The 24347-nt window shown below is 40.1% G+C and overlaps 1 protein-coding gene across 50 annotated transcripts in view; it reads left to right on the plus strand.

Moving 5' to 3' along the window:
• Znf438 (zinc finger protein 438) overlaps nucleotides 1–24347 on the plus strand; it is a 173805-nt gene that overhangs the window by 96570 nt on the left and 52888 nt on the right. For 23 of the 50 annotated variants that reach the window (XM_076572439.1, XM_076572450.1, XM_076572436.1 and 20 more), the window contains 2 exons: nucleotides 16518–16585; nucleotides 16807–16937. In XM_076572439.1, the coding sequence (XP_076428554.1) occupies nucleotides 16892–16937 (46 nt within the window). In that variant the 5' untranslated portion in view covers nucleotides 16518–16585; nucleotides 16807–16891. Of the gene's footprint in view, nucleotides 1–9643; nucleotides 9880–16517; nucleotides 16586–16806; nucleotides 16938–24347 lie in introns of those variants that run through there. The other 27 variants (XR_013051431.1, XM_076572460.1, XM_076572472.1 and 24 more) reach the window with 3 other exon arrangements.

The raw sequence follows: 24347 nt of genomic DNA on the forward strand, positions 1-24347 counted from the left end.
TGAGTGTTTAATGTTTTGCACACAGGGGATTGGGCTGAATATGACCTTAAAAATCAAGGGTCAGTCCACTGTTGTAGCATGTTATTTTGAACAGCAGTCATGTACCTCTGAGAAGACTACCTTAACAGGTCTGAGGAGTGGAAAAAATATTGTTTAAATGTAAAGAAATTCTTTACATTGAACTTCATACTAATATATATGCAACTATTGAGGAGAAAATACTAGTGTTAATACAAACAGTAATATAAACATTAAAAATTTTCCAAATAGATGAAAATTTATTATGTAGATAAGTTTCAGCTTCTCTGATGCTTTAATACCAATTCATTGTGATTTGAATTTTTCTTTTTTCTTTCTTTTTTTTTTTTTTTTGGTTTTTTTAAGACATGGTTTCTCTGTGCAGCTTTGAAGCCTGTCTGGAACTTGCTCTGTAAACCAGTGGCCTCAAACTCACAGAGGTCTACCTGCTTCTGCCTCTTAAAGTACTGGGATTAAAGGCATGTGCCACCACTGCCCAGTGTGATTTGAATTTTTTTTTTTTTTTTGAGAGAGAAAAGCATGACTTTATTTTTTTTGTATTTATTTTACAATACTATTTAGTTCTACATAATAGCCACAGATTCCCTTGTTCTCTCCCTTCCTGCCCCCCTCCCCTTCCCCCCAGCCCATCCCCCATTCCCACCTCCTCCAGATCAAGGTCTCCCCTGAGGACTGGGATCGACCTGATAGACTCAGTCCAGGCAGGTCCAGTCCCCTCCTCCCAGATTGAGCCAAGCGTCCCTGCATAAGTCCCAGGTTTCAAACAGCCAACTCATGCAATGAACCCAGGACCTGGTACCACTGCCTAGATGCCTCCCAAACAGATCAAGCCAATCAACTGTCTCACCTATTCAGAAGGCCTGATCCAGTTGGGGGCCCCTCAGCCTTTGGTTCATAGTTCATGTGTTTCCATTCGTTTGGCTATTTGTCCCTGTGCTTTATCCAACCTTGGTTTCAACAATTCTCGCTCATATAAACCCTCCTCTTTCTCACTAATTAGACTCCCAGCACTCCACCAGGGGCCTAGCCATGGATCTCTGCATCCAGATTCCTCAGTCCTTGGATGGGGTTTATGGCACAACTATTAGGGTGTTTGGCCATCCCATCACCAGAGTAGGTCAGTCCCGGCTGTCTCTCGACCATTGCCAGCAGTCTTTTGTGGGAGTATCTTTTTGGATTTCTGTGGGCCTCTTTAGCACTTGGTTTCTTCCTTTTCTTATGTGGTCTTCATTTACCATGGTCTCCTATTCCTTGTTCTCCCTCTCTGTTCTTGATCCAGCTAGGATCTCCCGCTCTCTTTCCCTCCACCCTCGACCTTCATTGCTCCCACTCATGTCCAGGCTGTTCATGTAGATCTCTTCCATTTCTCCGTGTCTTTCTTGGTGATTTGAAATTTTTATTTTTACTTTTTTCCCCCCAGAATGGGGTTTGAACCAGGGGTGTTGTGCATGTCAGGCAAGTACTTTAGCATTGAACAACACCTCCAGTTACTGCTTTTTAAATAGGACAGACTAAGATAGGAACAAACATTGCTACAGTTGAGTATCTGGGGAGTACTGTTATTAGTCAGGATTTTTTTTTTTTTTTTGAGACAGGGTTTCTCTGTGTAGTTTTGGTGTCTGTTCTGGATCTCACTCTGTACCCCAGGCTGGCCTTGAACTCACAGAAATCCACCTGGCTCTGCCTCCCATGTGCTTGGGATTAAAGGCCTGTGCCACCACCACCCATAGTCAGGATTTTTTTTAATAATAAACCTTTATTATTTTAGCAAAATTAAACATCAAGATATTTAGATTCTCTTAATCTTGAGGAAACCTGAATGCCATCACTACTTAGAAGTTTGTGCTTTTAAAGCAATGAAATACAACACACGCACTTTGAATAGGCAGTTGCTTATAAGGTTAAATAGCCTGCTACTCGTAGATTTTTACCCAACAGATATAAAACCATTTATCTGCACAGAAATTGAACACATATATTATATTACATTTATTGTTGATAACCTAAAGTTGGCAAATACTCATTAGTGAGTGAATGCCCACTAAGTGGAATATTGTCACCAAACTAAAAGGAGCTCTATTGAATGCAGACCAGGTGGAGCTGTCACCTGTGGACTCACTAACTGTTCTAGCATCAAATCTGAAGTCTTGTAGGACTATCACAGTGTTATACTTTAAAATCAAGAAGCATGAGATGACAACAGAATCAAACATGAAAGGTTTGTCAAAGGGTCAGCTGCCAATCAGCCTATATCTGTGGCATATGCCAATTGTAGTAGAATATTATTAAAAGATGTGTTACTTTTGTTTATGTTGCATTTGTTTAACTCTGTGAAACTGTGTTACTGTGCCTGTCTAAAACACCCAATGGTCTAATAAAGAACTGAACGGCCAATAGCAAAGCAGGAGAAAAGATAGGCGGGGCTGGCAGGCAGAGAAAATAAATAGAAGGAGAAATCTGGGAGGAGAAAGAAGAAGAGAGGTGGAGGAGTGAAGAGATGAAGTAGCCAGAAAAGGAAGAGGTCTCCAGGTGTCAGCCACCCAGCTACACAGCAAGCCATGGAGTAAGAGTAAGATTTACAGAAGTAAGAACTGGAAAAGCCCAGAGGCAAAAGATAGATGGAATAATTTAAAGTTAAGTAAATCTGGCTAGAAATAAGCCAAGCTAAGGCCAGGCATTCATAAGTAAGAATAAGGCTCCATGTGTGATTTATTTGGGAGCTAGGTGGTGGGCCACCAAAAGAGCAAAAACAAACAACAGCCAATGTGTAAAAAGATCCTGGTCTCGGTGCTACATGGCTGTGACCCTATCACTGAAGCAGATATGGAGAAGGATCACACCTCTGAGACCAGCCTCAACTACTTAGCAAGCTCCTGTCTCAAACAATAAACTAGGGAGGTGGTTCAAAGGTAGAATACATACCCAACATGTACAATGGCCCTCAGTTCAGTCCCAGCAGCAGGACACACACATTCTCAGAAGTTGCTGGTTTTAAGACACCAAAAGGCTCATTGCCTGTTTTTATATTTCCAACTTAATACTCTCACATTTTAACATCTACTGGCCAAACATTTATTCTGATGACAGCATGTCTACCCGGTGATGTATGATCTGTTTATTCCCTAGGAAATAGTTTTCTGGTAATGCTAATCTAGATGGACAGCTAAACTGAATCTTGTGGTCCATGCCCATACAAACACAGGAGAGCATGCCACACAAACTCTTGGCATAAGCTAATGTCAACAACCTGTGAGGCATGAAACAAGAGATTATCTCTTCTGAGGTTCTCTATCTGAATTTCTTTTTAGGAAACTTGGCAAGGACTTGTAACAAAGACAAGCAGTGCCTACCTTAAAGTCCATCAATAAGAAGGAAATGGAAATTTTCCTTTTCTAGCATCACCAAGTCATTTTCTTAAATTACCAATTCATCTGATTTTATGTTCAGTCAGCTCTCTTTAAACACTAGATAGTAACAGAGCAATTATATGTATGACTTATTAAACTCATTATGATAGATTTTTCTATAACTGATGGTTTCACTGTTTTATTCTGATAGATTTTTTCTACTTAAATATACTTTTCAGTTTTTCAAGTTTTTTAAAGAGCCAGATTATGATTTCCACAGATTTTTTTTTTTTTATACCTTGAAGTAAGTGTGGAGGCTAGTGCTTTTCCATGGTGCCCCAAATACATAGGACTTTCCTTGTGTGAGGTTTGAAAAGAACAGTCAGGTTTTATGTTATTGTTTAATGCCTCTTTGCCTCTGCCATTTTTAATAATGAATTATCATCCTATCTAATTATAAGATGTTACATTATAATATGGTCCAGTGTTTTTTTTAGTGTTAGTATACTAATTACACAATATATTTATTGTTCAATTAAATTAACTGAAATCCAGCCATACTTTACACAGCAGCCAACTACAGCTCTCAAGTTTTTCACTCTAAATATTAACAAAGATAACAATACAAAGAATCAATGAAACAAAGAGTTGGTTCTTTGAGAAAATCAATGAGATAGACAAGCCCTTATCCAAACTAACCAAAAGGCAGAGAGCATCCAAATTAACAAAATTAGAAATGAAAAGGGACACATAATAACAGACAATGAGGAAATCCAGAGAGTCATCAGGTCATCCTTCACAAACCTGTACTCCACAAAATTGAAAATCTGAAAGAAATGGACAACTTTCTGGATAGATACTACATACCAAAGTTAAATCAAGACCAGATAAACTATTTAAACATAATAAAAGCAATTTCCAGCAAACCAACAGCCAACATCAAATTAAATGGAGAGAAACTCAAAGCAATGCCACTAAAATCAGAAACAAGACCGTGGTGATATTTTATTTGTACTGAAATGTGATTTGTATGTTAATAAATAAAGTTGCCCAGGGGTCAGAGCTATTAGCAAGCCATAGCGAAAGCTGGGCGGTGGTGGTGCATGCCTTTAATCCCAGCACTTGGTAGGCAGAGTTAGGTAGATCTCTGTGTGTTCAAGGATACATCCAGCATTGGAGACACATGCCTTTAATCTCAATACCAACCGTGAAAGACCTGGAGGTCTGTACAGACAGGCAGTGACTAGGAGGTCATGTGGTTGGTTTTACAACCAATGAGAAGGCAGAACAGAAACACAATAAGAAGATAGACACACAGAAAGTAGGTCTTTTTCGGAGAGGTAGGACCACCATGAGAGGAAGGGTAAGGTTTTTAGCTCTTAGCTCTGACCTCTTGGCTTTCTTCTTTGCATTGGTTCTGTGTTTCTCCCCATACTTATTCAGTATAATACTTGAAGTTCTAGCTACAGCAATAAGACCACGAAAGTAGATCAAGGGGATACAAATTGGAAAGGAAGAAGTCAACCTTTTACTATTTGCAGGTAATGTGATGGTATACATAAGTGACCCCAAAAATTCTACCAGGGAACTCCTACAGCTGATAAATACCTTCAGTAATATGGCAGGATACAAGATTAACTTAAAAGACTAGTAGCCCTCCTATATACAAATGATAAGCAGGCTGAGAAAGAAATCGAGAAATGTTACCCTTTACAATAGCCACAAATAATATAAAATACCTTGGGGTAATTCTAACTAAGCAAGTGAAAGACCTGTATGACAAGAACTTTAAGTCTCTGAAGAAAGAAATTGAAGAAGATATCAGAAAATGGAAAGATCTCCCATGTTCATGGATAGGTAGGATTAACATAGTAAAAATAGCAGTCTTACCAAAAGCAATCTATAGATTCAGTGCAATCCCCATCAAAATCCCAACACAGTTCTTCACAAACCTGGAAACAACAACACTGAGCTTCATTTGAAAAATATGGAAAACCCAGGATAGCTAAAAGAACACTACAACAAAGCCACCTCTGGAGGCATCACCATCCCTGACCTCAAGCTCTACTATAGAGCAATAGTAATAAAATGCAGCATAATATTGGCATAAAAACAAACATGTGGACCAATGGAATCGAATTGAAGACCCTGACATCAACCCACACACCTATGAACACCTGATTTTTGACAAAGAAGCCAAAACTGTACAATGGAAAAAAGAAAGCATCTTCAACAAATGGTGCTGGCATAACTGGACGTGAACATGTAGAAGATTGCAAATAGATCCATATCTATCGCCATACACAAAACTCAAGTCCAAGTGGATCAAAGACCTCAACATACATCCAGTTACACTGAACTTGATAGAAGAGAAAGTAGGAAGTAGTCTTGAACTCATTGGCACAGGAGACCACTTCCTAAATATAACACCAGTAGCACAGACACTGAGAACAACAATTAACAAGTGGGACTTCCTGAAAATGAGAAGCTTCAGTAAGGCAAAGAACACAGTAAATGAGACAAAATGACAGCCTACAGAATGAGAAAAGATTTTCACCAACCTTACTTCTGACAGAGGGCTGATCTTCAAAATATATAAAGAACTCAAGAAACTAGACATCGAAGTAATCAATTTAAAACAATCCAATTTAAAAATGAGCTATAGAGCTGAACAGAGAATTCTCAAAGGAAGAATTTCAAATGGCTGAGAGACATTTAAGGAATTACTCAGCATCCTTAGTCATCAGGGAGATGCAAATCAAAATGACTCTGAGATACCATCTTACACTTGTCAGAATGGCTAAGATCAAAAGCACTACAAACAATTTATTTTGGAGAGGATGTGGAGCAAGGGGAACACTCCTCCACTGTTGGTGGGAGTACAAACTTGTACAGCCACGTTGGAAATCAGTGTGGTATTTTCTCAGAAAATTGGGAGTCAGTCTTCCTCAGGACCCAGCTATACCACTTTTGGGCATATACCCAAGGAACGCTCAATCATACCACAGGGACACATGCTCAACTATGTTCATAGCAGCAGTGTTTGTAATATCCAGAACCTAGAAACAACCTAGATGCCCCTCAACTCAAGAATGGATTAAGAAAATGTGTTACATATATACAATGGAGTACTACTCAGCAGAGAAAAACAATGACATGAAATTTGCAGGCAAATGGATAAAACTAGAAAATATCATCCTGAGTGAGGTAACCCAGACTCAGAAGGACAAACATGGTATGTACCCACTCTTAAGTGGATACTAGAAGTAAAGCAAAGGATAACCAGACAACAACCCACAACTCCAGGGAAGCTAGCTAACAAGGAAGATCCAAAAAGGGATGTATGGATTGCCCTAGGAAGAGGAAATAGATGAGATCTCTATGAATGAATTGAGAGTGAGAGGTGAGCAATGGAGGGTAGGGGATGGCAGATGAGAACATAAGGGAATGGGATGGTCGAGCTGGAACAGGGATGGAGTGGGAAAGCAATGAGAGAGATATCATGGAGATAGAAACCTTGTGCTAGGGAAGTTGTCAGGAATCCCCAAGGATGACCCCAGCTTGGACTACTAGAAATAGTGGAGAACTGGCTTGCCCCAGTGATCAGATCCGTAAATACCCTAACTGTCATCACAAAACTTTCCTCCAGTTATTAATGAAGACAGATGCAGAGATCCACAGCCAAACACCAGGCAGAGCTCCAGGAGTCCAGTAGGAGAGAGAGAGGAGGGATTTTATGAGCAAGTACATTAGGATCATGATGGGGAAACCTTCAGAGATGACCAAACCAAACTAGTAGGAACTCTTGAAAGTTGGATCAATGGCTGTGGAGCCTGCATGGGACTGGACTAGGCCCTCTGCATGGGAGACAATTGTGTAGCTTGATCTGCTTGGGGGTCCCCCTGACGGTAGAATCAGAATCCATCCCTGGTGCATAAGGGGGTTTTTGTAGCCCACTACTTATGATGGGACACCTCCTGCAGCCTTGAGGCAGGGGGAAGGGTTTGGACTTGCCTTGACTGGATGTGCCTCGCCATGGGAAGCCTTGCCTTCTTGTGGAGGGGAGTGGGAGGTAGATTTGTGTGGGAGGATGTGGGGACAGGAGGAGGAAAGAGGGGGATCTTTGATTGGTGTATAAAATGAATGAAAAAAATTTTTAATTAAAAAAAAGGAAAATAGACTCTGTTCTCAAAACCACTCAAAACTGATTGAAATTTTAAGTGTAAGATATGGAAGTATTAGCAGAAAACACAGAGAAATGTTTCAGGACTTTGGAGTGAACAACAGTTTTTTGGACAAGATCCTAAAGCCTAGGAAGCAAGCAAAATCAATTAATTGAATTGCATCAAACTAAAAAGCTTCTGCCAGCAAAGAAAATGTCAGAGTGAAAAGACAACCTGTACAAACTGTACATCTAGCAGGTGGTTCATATCCAGAAGGAAATATGAGAGCTGGCAAGTAGATAGCCTGATTTAAAACATGTTATAGACCTACTGTGTCTGTTACTTTATGTTGCTACAAACACCATGCCCAAAAGCAGCTTATGGAAGAAAAGTTTATTTTGGCATACAGTTCCAAAGAGTCCATAATAGGGGGAGGGGGCATGGCAATAGGCAGCCAGAGAAGGAAGCTGAGAGATCATATCTCCACAAACACAGAGCCGAGAACGTGAACTTGAATTCGTGTGGGGATACAAACCCCTAAAACCCATCCCCAGAAATGTACTTCCGCCAGCAATGCTCCATGTCTCAAAGGTTCCAAAACCTCCTCAATTGTACCACCAAGTGGGGACCAAGTGTTCAAGTTTGTGAGCCTATGAGGAACAATTCCCGTTCAAACTATTATACCTTCATAGACATTTTTTAAAAAAGAAAAAAAAAATGGTGAATAGGCCGGGCAGTGGTGGCGCACGCCTTTAATCCCAGCACTCGGGAGGCAGAGGCAGGCGGATCTCTGTGAGTTCGAGGCCAGCCTGGGCTACCAAGTGAGTCCCAGGAAAGGCGCAAAGCTACACAGAGAAACCCTGTCTCGAAAAATCAAAAAAAAAAAAAAAAGTGAATAGATTCTGAAAAACATGTTTAATATCATTAACTACCCAGGGAATGTAAATCACTAATCCACAGTCAGACATCACAACACCCCAATAAGAACAGCTTCCTTCTCTAAAAGACAAAGGATGGTGAGTGTTGACAACAGCAGGAAAGGAAAAGAAACCTTTGCACAGTTAATGGGAATGTAAATTAATATGGCCATTGTGGGAAACACTGTGAAGGACCCAGAGTTTAGAAATAGAACTATTATATGATCCAGAAGGCCCACTCCTGGGCATTTATCCAAAAGAAATAAAGCCAGTATGTTGAAGAAACTTCTATACTGCCATGTTTATTGAGCACTGTCATACAGCCAGAATAAGTAAGCAGCCTAAGTGTCAGGCAGTGATAGTGTCTTTCTTTCCAAGATCCTTGTCTTCCCTGTCTCAGGAAGCCATCAGTTTCCTATCCCTCCAGTTTGCATTTTCTAAAATCTTACACATCATAAAACATGAGTGAACCATCTAAAAAAGAATGCTACCCTGACAGTTGTAGCAATATGGATGGATCCTGATAATATGTTAAATAAAGATTAATACTAACAGTCTCACTCATGTGGAACATAACTTGAAAGTAGATGGTGGTTACTAGGCATTAAGAAAAGTGTAGTGGAGATGAGAGATGGATACTGAGTTAGAGTTAGATTGGAGTAAGATGCTTGAGTGTGAAATCACTTAGTGGGTGACTGCAAATAAGTTATTAATGCTCACCCATCCCACAATGCTTGATGATTACACCAGTGAGAAGTGATGAGTGGTTGAGGAGGCATGGTTCACCTAATTGAAAGATTTCACTACGAGTGCATGTATGGAAGGGCCACATGGTACCCCACTAGTATGACAGTGTTTTCCATACAAAATAAAAGCATCAGCAACCAAACACTGTTGAAAATGGTCCTCTTTTTCTAATATGTTGTTCTAAAACAGTAACTTGTGTTTTCTTCTGATTTCAAAGGTAGTAGTTGTTCATTAGTGAAACAAATATGTACATATAAAAAGTATTAAAATTAGTGTAGTTTTTATGTATATATATAAAAAGGAATGACATTGCTCCATACCCAACCTTTTTAAGCAAAAATATCTTAATCACTTTTTATGTTCAAGTATTTTTTAAGAAACAGCCTTTAAAATAGTGTCATTCTTTTCAATGTCTAATTTTGTTGTACAGAATTGAGTTGGTTTCAAGACAGTGATGTTTATGACAGTGATATTGGATGCCATGATGATGCTGAGAGTAATTCCCAAAGTGGAGAGAAGGTGTAGCCCTGAGGAGTAATCTCTCTAAGCCTTCAGGAGTGCAGTGCACAACACACAGCAAGTGCCTACGACACCAGCAGCACCTGGGCAACCCTCCCCTCACATCCAGCTGTTTCTGTATTTTTCACAACTCGTAAGCAAACAAAGGTAGTTTTCATGTTACATTTCTTTGATTTCCTAATAAGATATAACATTTTCCCCAGTGATTCCTACTTTAATATCTTCTTTTAAGAACAAAGTATTAATAATTTCACAGTTGAATATGTTCTCATCAGCTTGCTGTATGAAAAGGCATGAGTGTAAATAAGTGATATCCATGTCCATAAAGTCTTGAAAAATACTATGAAGCTACAGTTGATTCACAGTACAGTGCACATGTGTAGAATGAAGTACGATTAGTTTTGAAGTGTGCATATCCCGGGAGCATATCTGGTGAACACCTCTTTCATCCCTTTAGGTGGATGTATTTTCTTCATGCACACCTAGTCTTTCTTTCCAAGATCCTTGTCTTCCCTGTCTCAGGAAGCCATCAGTTTCCTATCCCTCCAGTTTGCATTTTCTAAAATCTTACACGAGTTGATTTACATGGTATGTATTCTGGTTTTGCTTGTATGCTCATGTATGCTCTATTTTTCTCTCCTTTTCTCCCACATCCTTGTCCACATCCACCATATCCCTTCTGATAGATGCATGGTGTCCTTGCATTATGGTTTTAGTTTGTAACTAATGATGTCCAACATCTTTCCTGTCCTATTTATAAGCCGTGTATCTTTTCTAGTGACATATACATTCAGATTTTGTAAATTGGGTTGTTTGCTCATTGCTAAGAGGGATTTTTATTTTGAATACTATTTATTATATTTATTATTTATAAATATTGCCTCTGTTTTGTGGCTTATCTTTTCATAGTCTATGTCTTTTCAGTTTCAGGGAATTCTATCCTTTTAGTTTGATATTCTATGGAATATGCCTCAATTGACATTCTTACTCTGATAAATTTTCCTGACCAAAGATAATAGTGTTTCCTAAAGTTAAGGCTTTATGGTTAGGGTTGGGAAAATAGTAAATGAATTGGTGAATAAGTAAATCATAAATATCATAGTTTTTCATTTAGGAATTTTATGGTTTTTAAGTTTTATACTTGAGTGTGTGGTACATACTAAATTATGTGAGATGGCTCAAAGTTTTTCATTGTTGTTTTTGCACATGGGTGTGCACTGGTCCATCATTGCTGAAGTGGCTGTCTGCAGCAGCTCTGGGGAATAGTGCTAAGGATGGATATCCTTTTCTTAGTTGTGAACTTAGAGTGTAAAAAGTCAGCTTTCCATGATTTAGCTCTTTACCAAAGTGACTATCCTTTCTGTTCTTCATTTTCTTAACGCTCTTAGCAGACATGGATTTAGACCATATCAAATATATTTTCTGTACCTTTTGAGATGATCGTATATTTTTCTTTTTTAGTTGATTAATATGTGAATGAAATTCATTTTGAATGTTAAACCAAATGTGTATTGGTAAGGATACCATGCCCAGTTACAATGTTGTGTCATATTGTTGGATTTGATTAGCTGAAATCTTGTTTGTAACTTTTACATGTGTGCTCATGCCAGAATATTGGTCTTTAGTTTCTTTTCTCATAAAGGCTTTTGTCTAGCTTTGATGTCTAGATATTGCTCACTTCTTAAATAGTGAGAAATTCATTCTTTTCAGTTTCCTTTGTGTATGTGTGTGTGTGTGCACAGGTACACATGCATGGGTATGTGTATGTAGAGGCTAGAGGTTGACATCAGATGTCTTTCTCGTTGCTTCTTAACCTTATTTTTTTGAGACGGAGTCTCTCACTTGCCCTGGAGCTCACTTGACCTAGTATAGGATTCTGATATACTAGTTGGCCAGCGAGCTCTAGTCTCTGTCACCAGTGCTATGATCACAGGCGTGCACCATCATGCCAAGTTTTAACATGGGTGCTGGGATCCAAACTTGGGTCTTCATCCTTGCACAGCAGGCACTCTACCATCTGAGCGATTGCTCAAACCCATCTTTGCAATTTTCTAGAAGAATGTGTGTATGGTTGAAGTCATTTCTTCCTTAAGGACTTGTAATCTTTAGGAAGCTGTCTGAGCCTAGTGTTTCTTTGTGGGACATAGGATTTTAGACCACATGGTTGTTTCTCCCTCCCTTCTTCATGCTTTCTGTTTTCTTACTTGTATTGTTTCTAATAAGGTATCTCCTGTCATCCTTAATACATTGTTCCTCTGTATGTAATACAAGATCTCTACTTTTTCTTATTTTCATTTGTTTTGGACAGGTTGGTCAATCATAGTCTTTGCCATAATCTTTATGTTTTTGGGTATTGTAGGCTTTTACATGTTTGGATCTATGTGTCTACAGTTTTATCATAGTGTTTGGGCTATTATTTTTTAAAGAAACATTTCTGTCTTTCCATCTCTCTTCTCTCCAGCTATTGGAATGAACTTCTAATTTGTCGTACAGCTCAGCTTATGATACTTGCATTTTCTGTGTTTTGCTTTGATTTAACTGCCCTTCTCAGTTTCATTTTGGGTAGTATCTCTTCTCCCAACATGCCTAATACAAGTTAATTAACATGAATAAATACCCCATATTCTTATCTATTATTTCTAACACCTGGTTCACTTTTCCTTATTTTCTTTATTATGGATATTTTATACCTTTTTGCATGCTCAATAATTGTAAGTAAAGAGAAACACAATGGAGACTCTCTTTCCTCCAGACTCAGGACCCTGCCTCTTGCATCATAATTATCCAACTCACTGCTGTGGTTTCCTATCTCTTTGGGATCAGTTTTTTGGTATTGTTTTAAAGATTTACTTGTTTTTATTTTATGTGTATGGGTGTTTTGCCTGTGGTATGTCTGAATACCACTCATATGTCTGGTGCCTGTGGAGGCCAGAAAAGGGCATTGGATCCTCTGGAACTGGAGTTACAGATGGCGGTGAGCTGTCACACAGGTGATGGGAATCCAGCCCAAACCCTCTTGGAGACTAAACAGTGCTCTAAACCTCTGAGCCGTCTCTCCAGCCTCATTAGGTGTAGTTGGAAGATCTCTTGTGTCCCAGCCTGCTGGCAGTCTGGACATATCTCTCCCACTTGCATCCCCCAAGTAAATATACAGAGGCTTATATTAATTAAAACTGCTTGGCCATTAGCTCAGGCCTACCACTGACTAGCTTTTACACTTAAACTCAGCCCATTTTTGTTAATTTATATGTTGCCACATGTTCCGTGGCTTTACCTGTGTGTCATTACATGCTGCTCCCTGGAGAGCAGGCTAGTGTCTCCTGACGCAGCCTTTCTCTTTCCAGAATTCTCCTTGTCTGCTTACTCTGCCTATACTTTCTGCCTGTCTACTGGCCAATCAGCGTTTTATTAAACCAGTGTACAAAAGCATTATCCCACAGCATTTCCCCTTTTTTGTTTAATTAAAAAGGAAAGTTTTAACTTTAACATAGTAAAATTATATATAACAAAACAGTTATCAGGCAAGAATTACAGTTATAATATCTAGTCTATTTGTATTTGGCAAAATTAAAGAAAATATTTTATCTATCCTATATTTGTGAGTCTAAAGTTTCATATCTAATTTATTTCTTATCATACCCAGGGAAAATCATAATTATAACTATCTAGTCTTCAACTATATCAAAGACCTCAGAAGGATATAATATTACCTAAGTAAACCTGGAAGAACTTTGTGAGCAACTTCCAAAAATCTAGAATGACAGAGACAGCTACCTGCCTGGACAGTAATCCACAGTTCCTCTGCAATTTTGGGGCATCCATCTTCAGCCATATAGGCCTAGAGTCTCTCAGTCTCTTCTCTCTGTGTCCTGTAGAATTTCTGGCAGTTTCTTCTACAAAGCAGGAACCTGAAAAACCATCTTGCCTTGCAAAGTTTGGTGGTCACCTTCCTATGAGTCCTGCATGTTCAGTATATTTTGTCAAGCAGTCCAGGCAAGAACAGTTTCTTGCCCAAATGGCTATTTTTGCCAAAAAGAAGACAAACTCCATATGGAGTGTCTTTGATGCCCATCCTCCTCTCTGAAGTAAATCTATCCTGCCAGGAGCATATGTGTCTCATTGTCCAGGAAAGTCTAAGCAGAGGAACCTCGGGTGACTGTCCAGGCAGCTGGCTGTTTCTGTCAACTCACATTTTTTTGGAAGTCACTTGTTTGCACTTCCTGTTTTACTAGGTAATATTATTTCCTTCTTGGGTCTCTGATGGAGTTAAAGATTAGATAGTTGTAGTAACAATTTTCTTGTTAAGAAATTCAGAAAAGAAACTAAGAAGTGTTATGTATAAGTTTGAAAGACATTTTAAGATATTTTTCTGTTGGTAATACAAGTTAGGATAAAAAGTGAATTAGGTCCATTTTGGACTTACCAAAATAGGATAAATAATGGCATATTTTCTCCAAATTTGTCAAATGCAAATCGACTAGACATTGTTGATGTATTTATTGCTTGTATATATTATATATAGTTATTGTACTTATTGTATATAGTTTTTCTTATGTTAGTTATAACTTTTTATTAGACAAAAGGGGGAAATGTGATACTTTATTTGTGCTGAAATGTGCTGATATTTTATTTGTATGTTAATAAATAATGTTTGCCTGGAGATCAGAGGAAATAGCAAGCCATTTTAAGTAAACACAAAAGTCAAGTAGTGGTAGCACACACCCTTAATCCAATCACTTGGCAGGCAGGGTCTCTGTGTGTTCAAGGCCATACTAAGGAACAGAGCTAAGCATAGTGACACACACCTTTAATCCAAGTACCAACCATAGAGACCTGGAGGTCTGTACAGACAGGCAGTGACAAGAGAGTGAGGTAGCTGGGCTAAGAAGCCAATGAGAGGGCAGAACAGCAAGACAATAAAAGTCTGGGTAGACATGAAGTTGTGGCATTTTGGAAGTTGCAGAGCTGGTGAGGTAAGGTTGGTTGGTGGCTCTCACTATGTCCCTGATCTCTAAGGCTTTCACCCCTATATTTGGCTCTGTGTTTTTTATTTAATAAGACCACCTAGAAATTTGGCTACAGTTAGGATCTGTTTTTATGAACTAATTTCTGGTGTCTTTGAAAGATTTGATTATCTGTTCCATCCTTATTTTTTATCTAGAACTTAATATGTAGGCCAGACTGGCCTTGAACTTACAGAGATATGCCTGCCTCTGCCTTTTAAGTGCTGGAATTATATGCATACAGCACCACATGGGCCAAAATTCTAATTTTGAGGATATAAAATAGAAATGTGACTGTGTTTGAATAAAAAAAAAGACAATTAAGATCTTTGGAAAAATAATGCTCAATATTTTTATAAGCTTTTAGGTAGATGTTTTTATAAATAATATCAACAACAAAAACCACTGAGTTCAAGACTGATGAAACTTTCCACTTTAAAAAAAAAAAAGTTGTAAGCCACAGCTGCATAGTGAGACCCTGTCTCAAAATAACAATAATAACATGTTTTACATTCCAGGTATTTTTAGACAAGCTGTCATGTAGCCTGGGCTGGCTTTGACTTTCTCACCCTCCTGCTTCCAGCCTCAAGTGCTAGGATTTACAGGCATGTACTTCCATGTCTTGCTTCAAAAATAGTTTTTAAGCTGCATTTATGGCTGAGCATGTTGTTCATACTTGGGAGACTGAGGCAGAGACATTTCTATGAGCTCCAGGCCAGACTGGGCTACAAAGTAAAAACTTGTCTCAAATAAACAGATAAATTAGTTGCCTATAATTAATTAAAGCTGCATCTATACAGAACATGTAGTGACTTTTTTATTTTATTATTCCCTAAACAAGCAACATGTCCAACCCTTGGATGTTGTGACATGACTCTTTTATCTACAGATGTGTTTGACTACATTTATAGCTAGGCCTCAGGTTAGATACACCCATATACCGGTATCTATTTATATATCAGTTACATTGTACCCAAGTAGTGGAGTAATCTAGAAATTATTTAAAGCATACAAGAGAATGTGTATGGATTATGTGCAAATAGCATACCGGAATCCTGATTTCTGATCTCTGAGAGGTTCCCAGTACCAAGCCTCATGAATACTGAGTTGCTGGTCAATGTATAGACAATGTGGAAATTTGCTAACCTAAAAAGAAAAATTATAATTCCATGACCAAGCACAGTGCAGACACATATGCGAATTTGCCACTATGTGCGTTCCTGTATGACTATAATATTAGCATCTGTCTTTTTGTGTGATTGTATCAGCATTTCTTACACTCCTCCATAGCTTTCATATTCTTTTTACATTGGTGAGACTATATTCTATCAAGTGACTGTATTAGACTTACATTGTTCTTGCAGCTTATGATTTATATTTTAGTGCTTGTATTTTAGTTGTCAGCACTTATAATTTATTTTAGTAATTATTGTTTAAACAATATGTGTGAAGTACAGTTATCAGGCAGGGCATTTTCAGAGACTCTGCACTTGGCTTACTTCTATTTGACTGTGACAGCAGAGGTGTAGGTAGGCCCTCATACCACATGATAGCATCCTTCTCCAAGTCCAGTCCAGTCCAGTATATTTGGCAAAATCCTATCATAGAAAAATGAACAGAAAATACATGCAATGGTTATTAGTAGCTTAAGACCCATTTCTTGGCACTCATTTAGTTATAAATAAGGAAAACATTTTTCAAAAGCTTTTATAATTCATATTTTACTGTGTATTAACATAATATCTCAACAATTCTCTAATTCTTTGTTCTTGAATATTTTAGGAAAATTACTGTTCAAGTCACATACATCATAATGCGGAATTCTTCATCAGTACCACCAAAAGATCAAGGTAAGACAAGCCATGCTGCAGAAGATGCCACTGTACACATTATAATAAAGCAATTTTAGTTGATATATTTATGCCTCCACCTTCTAGTCATGAGGTGGCATATTTCCTAGAATTAAAAGCAAAACATCCAATTACATATAAAAGTTCATTTGATAAATTAATCTAGTAAATATGGATTCCCAGGTTGCCAGGACATTATAAGGATCTGTCTCCTTTCCTAGGCTGAAAGGCCCTTAGAGCAAGCCAGCTCATTCCATGCAGAACTGAGAGGCCAGCCCACCACTGCCAGTTAGCTGGAGGTAATAGATGTCACTGGGATTATGGATGTGGCTTCACTGGCAGAATGACCCAGGTATCTTAATAAGTATTGCATTCATGCCTCATACATATTTACATTCATATATACACAAGGACACACATATGTAGAGAGATGATGTTTGCTTGTATATTTACCTGTTTTATCTCATACCATTCAAAATGAAATCCATAAGAAAAATTAATTTCCCTTTATGGAACCTATGAAAATATATATACTATAATTTTTAAATTACTTCTTTTATTTTTGAGAGTATAAAATAATTACATCTTTTTCCCCCTTCCCTTTCTTCCCTCTAAAGTCTTCTGTATACCCCTCCTTGAACTCTTTAAAATTCGTGGCCTCTTTTTTTCATTAATTGTCATTACATGCATATATGTTTATATTCCTAACTGTAATCTCGGTCTGTATGATATTATGTGTATGTGCAAATTGAGGACTGACAGTTTGGTATTGGATAATTGGTCTGCTTTTCCATGGGGGAGACTATTTCTCCCACTTGGCATGTCTATTGCTGTTGTCCTTGTTTAGCTCATATTTGCATGTTGATGAGACTTTATGGGCATAGCTTCTGACAATCACTAGCAGACACAGTCTCACAGCAAACTGCCTTATACTTTGGTTCTTACATCTTTTTACTCCCTCTTCTTATACAGTGTTCTACAATTCTTCTACAATGTTCCCTGAACCTTAGGTGCAGGAATGTTTTGTAGATGTATCCATTGGAACTGGGCTCCACAACTCTTGCATTTTGATTGGCTGCAGTTTTCTGTAGTGGGCTTTGTCTATCTAAAGTTTCCTTGATGAGTGAAAGCTACATTTATCTTTGAGTATTAAGACAAATGTTTAGATTGTTGCTAGGGATTATACTGGTTTAGTAAAGTAGTGGTTGTAAGTTCTCTTCCAATATCTATGATTTTACTAGCACTCAGTAGTTAGCTAGGTTTCCAGTAACAGGCATGGTTTCCCTCTTGTTGAGCAATCTGAGAGCTGTTGGTTACTGCCAAGGTCCGCACGCCACTACTGCACCCATAGGATTATTGTAACCTGCTGGACATTGATGTGGTTCTTAAGTGCCATAGCTGTGTAGCACTACTGCTTGCTTCCCTCCTGTGGAAACTTGCGTGGTACCTTCTGATACCGTGAAAGCTAGTCCTCAGGGAAGAAACATTCAGGTCAGTTCCAGCTCAGAGGTCTCTGGGTCCTGTTTCTGAAGTGCATGGTGTCTTCAACAATCTGGAATTACCTTCTACCTCTAGGAGTGGCAACCAAGGGCAATAGCAATAGGCTGTATATTTAAGGAATCTCTCGAACAGTCCTGGCTAACTTACCAAAATAAGTGCATCTCGTGTATGGTATTAGGTTTTTGTTAGGCTCTTGGAGAGAGCATTGTCAGCCCAGATGAGTAAAGTTCATTAAAACTTCATATGTATGTTTGTAGAAAGAATTACATTATTATAGGTTTTTTAAGTAAACAGTCAATAGTATGATTCCTTATGACTTATATGATTTCTTATTCCTCAGACACCCTTGTTGTTTTTCTGAGTCTATTAAGATGATCATGTGATTTTTGTCTTTAAGTACATTTATTTAGTTTATTACATTTATAGACTCATATAGGTTGAAATATCTCTGCATTTCATGGATAAAACCAACTTAGCCATGGTGTATAATCTTTCTTATATGTCTGTATTTGTAAGTACTTTATTGAGCATTTTTGAGTCTATGTTCACCATTGACATTGTTGTTTTCATTTTAGGTTGTGTTTTTGCCTGTTGTTGTTCTTAGAGTGATACTGGCTATGTAGAAGGAGTTTGGGAATACTCCTGTTTCTGTTTTTTGTTTGTTTTGTTTTCTTAATAGTTTAAGAAGGACGGGCTATAGGTCTTCCTTGAAAGTCTGGTAGAGTTCTGCTGTGAATCTATCCAGTCCTGGACTTCTTATAGCTGGACGGCTTTTTATTACTAGATCAGTCTCTTCGTTTGTTATGGGTGTGTTTAGGTTGTTAACTTCTTGGTCTAATTATGGTGATTTTGCTGAATCTATAAGTTCATCCATTTCTTTTAGATTTTTCAGCTTAATGGAGTACAGGTTTTTAAAGTATTCCCTTATAATATTCTGAATATCTTTGATGTCTGTTGTAATGTTTCCCTGTTCATTCTGGTTCTGGCCCCACCCCACTCCCACCCCACCCTTTTTTTTATTGCTTAGTTGGGCCAAGGAGCTGTCCATCTTATTTATCCTCACAAAGAACCAGATCTGAGATTCATTGATTCTTTGTATTATTTTCTTGTTTCTATTTCATTAATCTCTGCCCTAATTTTTATTATTTCTTGCTGTCCACTGGGTTTGGTTTAGTTTGTTCTTGTTTTTTCAAATTTTTGAGTTGCACTATCACACCATTTATTTGTGCTGTCTTTTTTTTTTTTTTAAATGTAGGCACTTAGAGCTATAAATTTCCCTCATAGAACTGACTGCTTTTGGTGGTTTTGTTGTTTTGTGTTTTCATTTTCATTTAGTTCCAGAACATTTTTATTTCTTTCTGGATTTCTTTGACCCACTTATCATTCAGTAATGAACTGTTTAATCTCCATGAGTTTGTGTATTTGCTACAGATGTATTTGTAAGCCCCTTGAGGGAATTAGGTAGCCAGACCCTGCAACTGAGGACCTCCAACTGTCAAGCTCCGCCCACAGAACCCTATAATGGCCATAACAGCCAGACCCAACCCTCAAAACATGGACAAGCAAGCTGTACTCTACAGAGTGAAAAGCTCAAGATCAGGTCACAAAGCCCCACCAATTTCTGAGTTTGCCCCAAGATTGGATAACACAGACCCAGGCCACCCTGGAAAGTTCTGTCCCCAAGAAACTCTATATAAAACCTGACTCCTGCTCAGTTCCCTGCTGCTTCTTGCTCTAGCAGAGGCAGCCACCCTCCTGTGTCTTTCCCAATAAATCTCTTTTGTGAAGTTTGTTGTACAGCGTGACTTTGTGGTATTCCTTGGCTCCTGACTGCCAGGATACCTTTCCCCCCAGAGCTGTAACACTTGCATTTGGTGTTGTGACTCGGATAGGTTCTCCTGGTACTTGTGCTCCCTACAAGGTCTGAGCCTCACTGGGATCCTATCCCTCCTCTCTAGTCCACCCACAACAGACTCACATTCTGGCTCACTGATTGCTCAGCATCCCATCCACCAGCAGCAATTTGGTAAGTTTCCTCTTTGGTCAGTGTAAATGCTTCCCTTAGTCCTAGGAAGTGACTGTTGAGGGTCCCACACCCTCTGGTACTCTTTGAGATGGAGGTACCCCAGCCATGATCTTTAAGGTTATGGCTGGCCCATTTCACCTGATTCCATTGCCCCATCCTTAGAGCTGCAGTCCTGAAGTTTCCTTAGACCAAACTGGGCTATTGCACCCCTTTCCTGCCCTTTTCTCCCACCTTCCCTTTGAAGCTGTCCGTAATCCCACAGTTTCTCTAGGTCCTCATGGCTTTTGTGACTCCATTCTCCAACCCTTTCCTGTGGTTGAGACCTCATTCCAGAGCTCAGGTTTTCATTGCCTTCTGGCAAGCCTTCAGGCTTATTGAAAGCCCTGGTCCCAAGTGCTGAGTCACCCCTTCAGGCTGTTAGCCCTGACCCACGTTGAGTGAGGTGACAGCCCTCCCTCTAAAAAGCTTGGTACTCATTTGGTCCTCCCTGAGTCCTGTGTATGCCCATGACTACAGGCTGCAGAGATATTTTTCTCTTGCCCTCTCTCTCATGCATGGGAACCATGCCTTCTGTATGCTCTTCTTCCCCCTGGGATACCATTTAGAAAACCTCAAGCCTGTACACCTGGTGCCCAACCTGAAGGGCCCTAAACTTATTTGCCTTTGCAATCAAATTTGACCTCAATACCCCTTAGATAATCAGTCCAAATGCTGCCTTATGGCACCCTATATCCCAATACTATTCAGGACCTTTGCAAATACTGCAAGAGGTTCAAGCATTTGTCTTTTCTCCACTCTAAGCCATTTGTTTTTGACTGGTCTTACCCCCTCCCACACACACACACACATACACACACACATAAACACACACTGCATACATGTCTGTCTTTTAAGTTACAGCTGATGATCTGTAAGTTTGTGGCAAAGTGGGAGTCCAGAGCAGGACCTAGCAAGGGGGTGGAGAAAGCAAAGGAGTAGGCCAGTTGCAACGTGCTGTACACACCCTGCACACGCTCCTCCCTGGCTAGTGCATTTCTCGGCTCCTTCGTGCATCGTCCTCTGTCTGTAGCCAGGGCTCAAAAATTTCCTGTCTCTGAACCTTCTCTCAGCTTGCTGGATTCAGTTTTATAGGAATTCAGGTGTCTTTTAGGTATGAGTGGCATTAGACTGTTACTTTATGCTGTCTGACTTCAATTAAAGCTGGCTCTGGAGTTAAGGTATGGTTTCCCCCTCCTCTGGGCCCAGGCATGCTTGTTCAAAGGTTTTCTCCAAAATCTCTGTCCCATATCAGGCAAGCCACCTGACCATGTAACAGAGAAAGGAAAGAAAAACAAAATAAAGGGACAGACTATTCCCAACAGGGACTATTGCTCATAGAGTCATCTCATATTCTCTTGGTTTTAGTTTTAACTGTCTAAAACTTTTGCTAAGATATATATCTTATCTCAAGATTTGTAAGACTATTGTGTAAATTCTCTGTACCTCAAGATTCGTAGGCATATTGGGTATGGTTAAAAATCTGTAAAATCTGTAACAAAAGGCTTGACTTAAAACTTGTCACACAGGGTTGATGGTTAAAATCTATGCATAGGCCATCTTAGAGGACACATGTGGCGTGCCACCTTCTTAGCTGCTGCACCCCATCGGAACAGAGACAGCCACATAGCTGATAACCATCTTTGCTAGGGATGGAAAAGATGGATTTTGCCATGTGCCTTCACTCCCTTCCTGATTAAAAATGACTACATGGTATAAGCCAACCAAGAAAGAAACAACTCCTAGCTATGAAGCCCAGACCAGATGACTCCCCCACTATTTTTGATCATGCTAAGGAGCCTCCCCCGTATTAGCCTCCACCCACTGTCTCAGGCCTCTTTAGTCTCCCTTTGTCCCTCAGAAATGAGCCTCCCAAATGGATCCTCTCAGGTTCCCACTTTTCAGCCCACTGGCAGGCAGCCTTTAGTCCTCCTGCTACTCACTCTTGCTCCACTATGGGACCCCTGCTACCCTCTCCCCCTACACACACACACACACACACACACACACACACACACACACACACACACACACACACGGCCTAAACCTTTGCAAGAGGTTGCCAGAGTGGATGGCTTGGTCAGTATACGAGTCACCTACTAATTAAGCAAACACTATACTGCTAAATCTTACACCTTTATTAAAGAATTCCAATATATTACTCAGTCTTACAACCTTGCTTTCCATGGCATTTATAAGATTCTCACCAACAACCTTCTCCCTGAGGAGCACAGGAGAGTCTGGGACCAGGCTAGAGTACATGCAGATGAAGTCCAGACAAGTTGCCTCCTGGCTTGTCTCCGTAAGCCTGTCCTTAAAGCATTCCTTCTCCCAGAGTCTCTGACATTAAGTAGGGCCCAACTTAAAAATCTAGAGAGGAACCACCTAACTCCACAGGCAGAAGTCTTAGTAGTGGCCTTCACGGTGTGCTATGGGAGAGATGAAAAAGGCCCCCAAACAAAAATACCTGCTGCTAGCTAAGGCCTTTCCGCTGGCCATAGCAACTGCCTAGGCTCCCTTGCCTTCCAAAACCCAAGGACATCCAGATCCATGCCTCAAATGTGGTCAGGAGGGTCAGTGAGCTTGCCTGAGCCCTCCTTAAATCACTCTGACATGTCCAAGGTAAGGGAGGCATTGGGCTGTTATCTGCCCCTGGGTCCCTCGAGTGTGAGGACATGAAGCACAGATTGCTCCCCAGCCAACCTCCTAGATCTGGCCATAGACAACTAAGGGGAAGGGCTCCCTTGGCCCGACCACCACGATCTCCAACAGGGAGCCATGGGTTATCATACTATCAGGGTGATCCATTTCCTTCCTTCTGGACACTGGGGCAGGGCCACCTACTCAGTCCTAATGGACTTTTGGGGACTCACCTCTCCTTCTTGTTCCCTTAATGTCAAGGTACGGGGACAGCCTTACCAATTTAGTTTTATCTTTAGGGGTGCCCCCCTTACCCATTCCTCCCTAGGGGTACCGGACCTGTCCCATCCCCTTGCTGGTTGGGACCTCCTGGCTAAAGTAAGAGCCTCTATTTCCTTCACTGCCCTCTATTTACTTCACCTGACCCCAGGCTCGCCAGCTATTCCTCTCCACCCGCTCCTCCAAACCACAAAATCTGTCATACTTTCCCCTTAGCAGCTGCCCACATGGATCCTCTGGGACACCCAGAACCCCTCCATAGCCAGACATCATCCCCCTCTCATCATTCAACTACAAAACCCTACCAATTGTATCACCCATGCTCAAAACCCACTCTCTCTCCAAAGCCTCAGGGTACTTAAGCCTCTTATCTCTGACCTCCTAAGAAGGAATCTGCACCCCACTTCTTCCCCCTTTAATATCTCCATATGCACAGTTAAAAATCCCAATGGAACATACAGCTTGGCTCAGGATCTATGACTTATGAACTTGGCAGTGGTTCCTCTTCACCCCATAGTACCTAACCCCTGTACTCTCATCTTCACTACCCCTCAGAGACCTCTCATTTCTCTGTCCTAGACTTCAAGGATACCTTCTTTTCGATTCTTCTGGACACCCAGTCATAAAATATCTTTGCCTTACTTGGACTGAACCAGACATTCACCTTTCTACCCATCTCACTTGGACCGTCCTACTCCAGAAGTTCCAGGACAGCCCACATCTATTTGGCCAGACTTAACATTGTCTCTTCCTAAATCCAAGCATATACAAGACATAGATGATCTTCTCCTTGGTAGTCTGTACCCACAAATTAGCTAGGCAGAATCCTCTACGTGATTAAACTTTCTGTCCAGCCGGGGATATAGGGTTTCACCTTCTAAGGTCTGATTGCCTGCTCCTCAAGTAACTTATCTGGAATTAGCTATCACTCCCAACTCACAAGGCCATTGCCCCAGACAGGAAATACCTAATCCCATCACTTTCAGTCCCTACCACCAAGGACAAAATTCTGTCTTTCCTAGGGATGGCTGGCTTCTTACACTTTTGTATTCCCTTTTCTCTTATCTCACCCACCCCTTATATGCGGTGGCCCTTGGCCCCTCACACTAACCCCGCTTGCATCTGTTGCATCTATTACCAAGCCCTTTTGTAAGCTTCAACAAGGCCTTCTCCAGGCCCCAGCACTGTCTTCTGGACTTAACTTGCTTCTTCGCTCTCTCTATGGTAGAGAAAAGGAGGCATATGTGCTCTGGTTCCTGGGTCACCAACTGGGACCTTCCT

The sequence above is a fragment of the Peromyscus maniculatus genome, chromosome 5 (assembly GCF_049852395.1).
Source record: "Peromyscus maniculatus bairdii isolate BWxNUB_F1_BW_parent chromosome 5, HU_Pman_BW_mat_3.1, whole genome shotgun sequence".
NCBI lineage: Eukaryota > Metazoa > Chordata > Mammalia > Rodentia > Cricetidae > Peromyscus > Peromyscus maniculatus.